The 8881-nt window shown below is 49.3% G+C and overlaps 1 protein-coding gene across 1 annotated transcript in view; it reads left to right on the top strand.

The window, feature by feature from the left end:
- LOC311122058 (cerebral cavernous malformations protein 2 homolog) overlaps nt 1-8703 on the top strand; it is a 45745-nt gene extending 37042 nt beyond the window's left edge. Inside the window, exons 5-10 of the mRNA XM_084196471.1 lie at nt 2722-2858; nt 2951-3086; nt 5046-5103; nt 6759-6897; nt 7542-7680; nt 8323-8703. Coding sequence (XP_084052597.1) covers nt 2722-2858; nt 2951-3086; nt 5046-5103; nt 6759-6897; nt 7542-7680; nt 8323-8576 — 863 coding nt within the window. The 3' untranslated portion in view covers nt 8577-8703. The remainder of the gene's footprint in view (nt 1-2721; nt 2859-2950; nt 3087-5045; nt 5104-6758; nt 6898-7541; nt 7681-8322) is intronic.
- The last annotated feature ends 178 nt before the right edge of the window (nt 8704-8881 follow it).

An 8881-nucleotide genomic window follows, 5' to 3' on the forward strand; every position in this document is an offset into this window, starting at 1 on the left:
TGACACTGGTCTGCCGTGATGTCATTGCATGCGTCATCCTTGTCTTGGCATAATGTTTAGTGCATGCTGACGACTTACCGGTTCTCATTGCGGAAAGTTCTGATTATTGAGGCCACGGTTGACCTTCTGAGGTTTGGTTGTATCATTGTAGCCGCCTCAGTCATTGTCATGCTATGATTTATGACATGGTCTACAACTATTGCTCGGATTTCAATGGACACTCTTTGCTGTTGCTGCCGCTGTCTTGGTCCGTGGCCTTGTCCTCTACCATGTTCCCCCACACCTCTCAAACGAGGCCCACGACCACCTCTCAGATGGGGTGCTTGTCCCCTGCCATTCCTTTGAAGGTCAGTCAATACAGAACATTTCAAGAACTTTGAAAGTTTCTTCAAGTGCAGTCACAAAAACCATCAAGCGCTATGATGAAACTGGCTCTCATGATTACCGCCACAGGAATGGAAGACCCAGAGTTACCTCTGCTGCAGAGGATAAGTTCATTCGAGTTACCAGCCTCAGAAATTGCAACCCAAATAAATGCTTCACAGAGTTCAAGTAACAGACACATCTCAACATCAACTGTTCAGAGGGGACTGTGTGAATCAGGCCTTCATGGTCGAATTGCTGCAAAGAGACCACTACTAAAGGACACCAATAAGAAGAAGAGACCTGCTTGGGCCAAGAAACATGAGCAATGGACATTAGACCGGTGGAAATGTGTCCTTTGGTCTGGAGTCCAAATTGGAGATTTTTGGTTCCAACCGCTGTGTCTTTGTGAGACGCGGTGTGGGTGAACGGATTATCTCCGCATGTGTATTTCCCACCGTAAAGCATGGAGGAGGAGGTGTTATGGTGTGGGGTTGCTTTGCTGGTAACACTGTCTGTGATTTTATTTAGAATTCAAGGCACACTTAACCAGCATGGCTACCACAGCATTCTGCAGCGATACGCCATCCCATCTGGTTTGGGCTTAGTGGGACTATCATTTGTTTTTCAACAGGACAATGACCCAAAACACACCTCCAGGTTGTGTAAAGGCCACTCTGATAATAACCAGTCCCGTGCTAATGTTTTTAGAGACTTGGGAACCAAGCTGGAGTTACCAGTGTGGCCCTGTCACCTGGACATGTTGAAGCACTGTACTGTCTTCACGACTAGAATAAAAACCTCCAGGCTTCCTTCATAAGTGGCAATTTATTGGGGGGGAAAAATAAAGAATTACAGGGGGCAGTTTGGAGAAAGAAAAAATAATCCCGTCTGAATCGTCCTCTGGAATAATGGACATTCTAGAGTATAACCAATGTTCTCTAGTAATACTAGTCCCGTGCGACTAGGTCTTTGGTCACGTGCACGCGACGCATACATGTGTCACGTAAAGAGAGCAAGGGTTGAGGGAGTAGGGAAGGTTTTTCCTAAATAAATGACGGATTTCGGTAACAGAACTTTTCAGTCAGAAACGGCTGTAATTATGAGGCAGCCACAGCAACACGGAGAGCGCGATAAACGCTTAGAGGTTCTGTGGTGGTCGCTGCAGCAGGGAGGAGAGAGAGACGACGGGTGCTAGTCAGTCACTGTGGTGGTCGCTGCAGCAGGGAGGAGAGAGAGACGACGGGTGCTAGTCAGTCACTGTGGTGGTCGCTGCAGCAGGGAGGAGAGAGAGACGACGGGTGCTAGTCAGTCACTGTGGTGGTCGCTGCAGCAGGGAGGAGAGAGAGACGACGGGTGCTAGTCAGTCACTGTGGTGGTCGCTGCAGCAGGGAGGAGAGAGAGACGACGGGTGCTAGTCAGTCACTGTGGTGGTCGCTGCAGCAGGGAGGAGAGAGAGACGACGGGTGCTAGTCAGTCACTGTGGTGGTCGCTGCAGCAGGGAGGAGAGAGAGACGACGGGTGCTAGTCAGTCACTGTGGTGGTCGCTGCAGCAGGGAGGAGAGGGAGACGACGGGTGCTAGTCAGTCACTGTGATGGTCGCTGCAGCAGGGAGGAGAGAGAGACGACGGGTGCTAGTCAGTCACTGTGGTGGTCGCTGCAGCAGGGAGGAGAGAGAGACGACGGGTGCTAGTCAGTCACTGTGGTGGTCGCTGCAGCAGGGAGGAGAGAGAGACGACGGGTGCTAGTCAGGTTCTGTGGTGGTCGCTGCAGCAGGGAGGAGAGAGAGGCGACGGGTGCTAGTCAGTCACTGTGGTGGTCGCTGCAGCAGGGAGGAGAGAGAGACGACGGGTGCTAGTCAGGTTCTGTGGTGGTCGCTGCAGCAGGGAGGAGAGAGAGACGACGGGTGCTAGTCAGTCACTGTGGTGGTCGCTGCAGCAGGGAGGAGAGAGAGACGACGGGTGCTAGTCAGTCACTCGCTCACTGAGCTCGGCCCGGCACAATCAAATCAATTGCTGGTCAGACTCCCTCTAGTCATTTGTGTGTCTTAATGATTATAATCAAACCATGTGCTTAAAGCATCAGACAAGCTCAGTGCATATAGTTGCTCTTATTAAAACACATAGGGATGTGTCTATATATGGAAAAATAGGTTTTAAAAATCGATTGGTCGAAAGAACAGACCAAGATTTTATTTAGTTAGGGACAGTCCTATTGAGGTCCCAGCTGTGAACGCTGCTCGCAAACCGAGAGTAGACCGAGTGTAGCCAGTACACTATTCTGTTGTGTGTGTGTGTGTGTGTGTGCGCGCGCGCGGACACACACAACTGTTGTGTTCTCTGTGTGTGTATTCTCCAGCCCAGGATGCAGGTGTGTCCCTGTGCCCCAGTACCTGTCCTGACCTGTCTGAGTCCCAGACCCTCAGCTCTCTGGCTGAGAGTGGAGCTGTACTGGTAGAGGTCTGCTGTCTGCTAGTACTGGCTGTGGATAACAAGGTACCGTTGGGGGGGGGGTACCTAGAAGAGTAGCTTTCTGTATGAGCAACAGCTAATGGGCCATCCTAAAAAAACTAAATGTTGTATTCCAGACGGCAGCAGAGGAGCTGTGTCTCATGCTCAGCCAGGTGTTCCAGATAGTTTACACTGAGTCCACCATAGACTTCCTGGACAGGGCCATCTTTGACGGAGCCACCACCCCCACCAGGCACCTCTCCCTCTACAGTGGTGAGGTTCAATTTAAATTCTGCTCTGCTGTTAATACTAGGAGCAGGAATAAATACTGGGATTAGGCTCTGCTGTTAATACTAGGAGCAGGAATAAATACTGGGATTAGGCTCTGCTGTTAATACTAGGAGCAGGAATAAATACTGGGATTAGGCTCTGCTGTTAATACTAGGAGCAGGAATAAATACTGGGATTAGGCTCTGCTGTTAATACTAGGAGCAGGAATAAATACAGTGGGGGGGGGGGGGGGGGGATTAGGCTCTGCTGTTAATACTAGGAGCAGGAATAAATACTGGGATTAGGCTCTGCTGTTAATACTAGGAGCAGGAATAAATACTGGGATTAGGCTCTGCTGTTAATACTAGGAGCAGGAATAAATACAGTGTGGGGGGGGGGGGATTAGGCTCTGCTGTTAATACTAGGAGCAGGAATAAATACAGTGGGGGGGGGGGGGGGGGGATTAGGCTCTGCTGTTAATACTAGGAGCAGGAATAAATACAGTGTGGGGGGGGGGGGGATTAGGCTCTGCTGTTAATACTAGGAGCAGGAATAAATACAGTGTGGGGGGGGGGGGGGATTAGGCTCTGCTGTTAATACTAGGAGCAGGAATAAATACAGTGTGGGGGGGGGGGGGGATTAGGCTCTGCTGTTAATACTAGGAGCAGGAATAAATACAGTGTGGGGGTGGGGGATTAGGCTCTGCTGTTAATACTAGGAGCAGGAATAAATACAGTGTGGGGGGGGGGGGGGATTAGGCTCTGCTGTTAATACTAGGAGCAGGAATAAATACAGTGTGGGGGGTGGGGGATTAGGCTCTGCTGTTAATACTAGGAGCAGGAATAAATACAGTGGGGGGGGGGGGGGATTAGGCTCTGCTGTTAATACTAGGAGCAGGAATAAATACAGTGTGGGGGGGGGGGGGGATTAGGCTCTGCTGTTAATAATAGGAGCAGGAATAAATACAGTGTGGGGGGGGGGGATTAGGCTCTGCTGTTTATACTAGGAGCAGGAATAAATACAGTGGGGGGGGGGGGGGATTAGGCTCTGCTGTTAATACTAGGAGCAGGAATAAATACAGTGTGGGGGGGGGGGATTAGGCTCTGCTGTTAATACTAGGAGCAGGAATAAATACAGTGTGGGGGGGGGATTAGGCTCTGCTGTTTATACTAGGAGCAGGAATAAATACAGTGGGGGGGGGGGATTAGGCTCTGCTGTTAATACTAGGAGCAGGAATAAATACAGTGGGGGGGGGGGGGATTAGGCTCTGCTGTTAATACTAGGAGCAGGAATACATACAGTGTGGGGGGGGGGGGATTAGGCTCTGCTGTTAATACTAGGAGCAGGAATAAATACAGTGGGGGGGGGGGGGGATTAGGCTCTGCTGTTAATACTAGGAGCAGGAATAAATACAGTGGGGGGGGGGGGGGGGGATTAGGCTCTGCTGTTAATACTAGGAGCAGGAATAAATACAGTGTGGGGGGGGGGGATTAGGCTCTGCTGTTAATACTAGGAGCAGGAATAAATACAGTGTGGGGGGGGGGGGGGGATTAGGCTCTGCTGTTAATACTAGGAGCAGGAATAAATACAGTGGGGGGGGGGGGGGGGATTAGGCTCTGCTGTTAATACTAGGAGCAGGAATAAATACAGTGTGGGGGGGGGGGATTAGGCTCTGCTGTTAATACTAGGAGCAGGAATAAATACAGTGGGGGGGGATTAGGCTCTGCTGTTAATACTAGGAGCAGGAATAAATACAGTGTGGGGGGGGGGGGGATTAGGCTCTGCTGTTAATACTAGGAGCAGGAATAAATACAGTGTGGGGGGGGGGGGGATTAGGCTCTGCTGTTAATACTAGGAGCAGGAATAAATACAGTGGGGGGGGGGGGGGGATTAGGAGTTAAAAGTGTTGTTTCTTTTTACTTGATTATAACATCAATCTATGTTTTCTCTCTGATTGTGAAGACGACTCTTCAAGCAAGGTGGACGTTAAGGAAGCCTTTGAAGCGGAGGCCAGCACCTTGTACGGAGCTATAGTTCTGTCTGTGTTCTATAGTTAGTTCCAGGGTTATAATGCTATAGTTCTGTCTGTGTTCTATAGTTAGTTCCATGGTTCTAATGCTGTTGTTCTGTGTTGTTTAGGTAGTTCCAGGGTTCTAATGCTGTTGTTCTGTGTTTAGGTAGTTCCAGGGTTCTAATGCTATATAGTTCTGTCTGTGTTCTATAGTTAGTTCCAGGGTTCTAATGCTATAGTTCTGTCTGTGTTCTATAGTTAGTTCCAGGGTTCTAATGCTGTTGTTCTGTGTTGTTTAGGTAGTTCCAGGGTTCTAATGCTATAGTTCTGTCTGTGTTCTATAGTTAGTTCCAGGGTTCTAATGCTGTTCTGTGTTGTTTAGGTAGTTCCAGGGTTCTAATGCTATAGTTCTGTCTGTGTTCTATAGTTAGTTCCAGGGTTCTAATGCTATAGTTCTGTCTGTGTTCTATAGTTAGTTCCAGGGTTATAATGCTATAGTTCTGTCTGTGTTCTATAGTTAGTTCCAGGGTTCTAATGCTATAGTTCTGTCTGTGTTCTATAGTTAGTTCCAGGGTTCTAATGCTGTTGTTCTGTGTTCTATAGTTAGTTCCAGGGTTCTAATGCTATAGTTCTGTCTGTGTTCTAAAGTTAGTTCCAGGGTTCTAATGCTGTTCTGTGTTGTTTAGGTAGTTCCAGGGTTCTAATGCTATAGTTCTGTCTGTGTTCTATAGTTAGTTCCAGGGTTCTAATGCTGTTGTTCTGTGTTGTTTAGGTAGTTCCAGGGTTCTAATGCTATAGTTCTGTCTGTGTTCTATAGTTAGTTCCAGGGTTCTAATGCTGTTGTTCTGTGTTTAGGTAGTTCCAGGGTTCTAATGCTATAGTTCTGTCTGTGTTCTATAGTTAGTTCCAGGGTTCTAATGCTGTTGTTCTGTGTTGTTTAGGTAGTTCCAGGGTTCTAATACTATAGTTCTGTCTGTGTTCTATAGTTAGTTCCAGGGTTCTAATGCTGTTGTTCTGTGTTTAGGTAGTTCCAGGGTTCTAATGCTATAGTTCTGTGTTTAGGTAGTTCCAGGGTTCTAATGCTATAGTTCTGTCTGTGTTCTATAGTTAGTTCCAGGGTTCTAATGCTATAGTTCTGTCTGTGTTCTATAGTTAGTTCCAGGGTTCTAATGCTGTTGTTCTGTGTTTAGGTAGTTCCAGGGTTCTAATGCTATAGTTCTGTCTGTGTTCTATAGTTAGTTCCAGGGTTCTAATGCTGTTGTTCTGTGTTGTTTAGGTAGTTCCAGGGTTCTAATGCTGTTCTGTGTTGTTTAGGTAGTTCCAGGGTTCTAATGCTATAGTTCTGTCTGTGTTCTATAGTTAGTTCCAGGGTTCTAATGCTGTTGTTCTGTGTTGTTTAGGTAGTTCCAGGGTTCTAATGCTATAGTTCTGTCTGTGTTCTATAGTTAGTTCCAGGGTTCTAATGCTGTTGTTCTGTGTTGTTTAGGTAGTTCCAGGGTTCTAATGCTATAGTTCTGTCTGTGTTCTATAGTTAGTTCCAGGGTTCTAATGCTGTTGTTCTGTGTTGTTTAGGTAGTTCCAGGGTTCTAATGCTATAGTTCTGTCTGTGTTCTATAGTTAGTTCCAGGGTTCTAATGCTGTTGTTCTGTGTGTGTTTTCTACAGTTCGTTCCAGGGTTCTCTGGAGGCAGGGGGTAACACTCCGTCCCCCTCCTCCACCCCAGCCTCTCCTCAGACCAAGACAGTCAGCGAGGGAGAGCTGAGTACCACAGCTACAGAGCTGCTGCAAGACTATATGACCACGGTAGGGTGGGTCTGTGTCTCTGTGTGGGTCTGTGTCTCTGGGTGGGTCTGTGTCTCTGGGTGGGTCTGTGTCTCTGGGTGGGTCTGTGTCTCTGGGTGGGTCTGTGTCTGTGTGTCTCTGGGTGGGTCTGTGTCTCTGGGTGGGTATGTGTCTCTGGGTGGGTCTGTGTCTGTGTGTCTCTGGGTGGGTCTGTGTCTTTGGGTGGGTCTGTGTCTCTGTGTGTCTCTGTGGGTCTGTGTCTCTGTGTGTCTCTGGGTGGGTCTGTGTCTCTGTGGGTCTGTGTCTGTGTGTCTCTGGGTGGGTCTGTGTCTCTGTGTGTGTCTGGGTGGGTCTGTGTCTCTGGGTGGGTCTGTGTCTCTGTGTGGGTCTGTGTCTCTGTGTGGGTCTGTGTCTCTGTGTGGGTCTGTGTGGGTCTGTGTGGGTGTGGGTCTGTGTCTCTGTGTGGGTCTGTGTCTCTGTGTGGGTCTTTGTGGGTCTGTGTCTCTGTGTGGGTCTGGGGCTGTGTGTGTATGAGTTTTGGGCTTTGGTCATCCTTTTTTTTAAGCTGCTTTGTTGCATACTCTTTTAGACTACATCATGCAGTACCATATCCTCCAATCAGTGACATTCACCACAATGTCTTCATTCCTCTTCTTCTCTATTAGCTGCGTACCAAGTTGTCCTCTCAGGAGATCCAGCAGTTTGCTACTCTTCTTCATGAGTACCGTAACGGAGCGTCCGTCCATGAGTTCTGTATCAACCTCCGCCTGCTTTACGGGGACAGCAGGAAGTTCCTCCTACTGGGTGAGAACCACTTCCTGGGTCACGGTGTCAAAAGTCACAGGTCAAACCTGGGGGCGTGTTCAGCTCAGCAGCAGGCACCAAACAACTGGACGAAGTGTTTAGAAATGTACCTGTCTGAGCTTGACCGTTTTGTGTTTTGCTACGTTGTGCCTTACTGAACACAACCCTGCTGTTTTTTTTTTTTTAATCTGCCAAACAATCAATGAAAAGACAGTCAGGGTACATGATGGATATAGGAGTATGTTTTGCACACTTTAACTGTGCATTTTCATTGTGGCCCTCCTGTTCTCAATCCTTTCTCTCCTCCCTCCCATGTCTGAAGCCGTTTATCCAAGAGGAGGACAGCCATCACTTTGAGAACTTCCTGTTTAACACATACAATAAATTATACCCTCTCCCCCCCTCCCCCCTCTACCCCTGTCTCTCCTCCTCCTCCTCCTCCTCCCCCTCTCCCTTCCTCTCCTCCTCTCACTCCCAGGCCTGAGGCCCTTCATCCCAGAGGAGGATAGCCATCACTTTGAGAACTTCCTGTTTAACACATACAATAAATTATACCCTCTCCCCCCCTCCCCCCTCTACCCCTGTCTCTCCTCCTCCTCCTCCTCCTCCCCCTCTCCCTTCCTCTCCTCCTCTCACTCCCAGGCCTGAGGCCCTTCATCCCAGAGAAGGACAGCCAGCACTTTGAGAACTTCCTGGAGACCATCGGAGTTAAGGACGGCCGTGGCATCATCACCGACAGCTTCGGACGCTACCGCCGTTCCGCCTCCGACCCAACCACCAATGGGAACGGGGCGGCGGGAGGAGGCAGGTCTGATGAAGGAGATGAGTGGGACCGCATGATCTCTGATATCAGCAACGATATCGAGGCGCTAGGGGTCCGTGTGGAACAAGACTGACCCCTAACCCCTAGACCCTAACCCCTATCCCCAAGGCTGGGCTGCAGCATGGACCAGGAGGGGGGGGGGTTACGCCCTACACCCTAACCCCTACCCCCAAGGCTGGGCTGCAGCATGGACCAGGAGGGGGGGGGGGGTTACGCCCAACACCCTAACCCCTACCCCCAAGGCTGGGCTGCAGGAGGGTCCAGGAACATTCCTAATGGACCACCTGATGGTGACCTGCTGCTTCGCTGTGAGCCACGGTGTAGTTTTGCTCGCTATTCATACTGGTATTTAGGAGCTTCTAACTAAGACTGTGAATA

The sequence above is a fragment of the Coregonus lavaretus genome, assembly GCF_964263955.1.
Source record: "Coregonus lavaretus genome assembly, contig: HAP1_SCAFFOLD_3406, whole genome shotgun sequence".
In the NCBI taxonomy this organism is placed as follows: Eukaryota; Metazoa; Chordata; class Actinopteri; order Salmoniformes; family Salmonidae; genus Coregonus; species Coregonus lavaretus.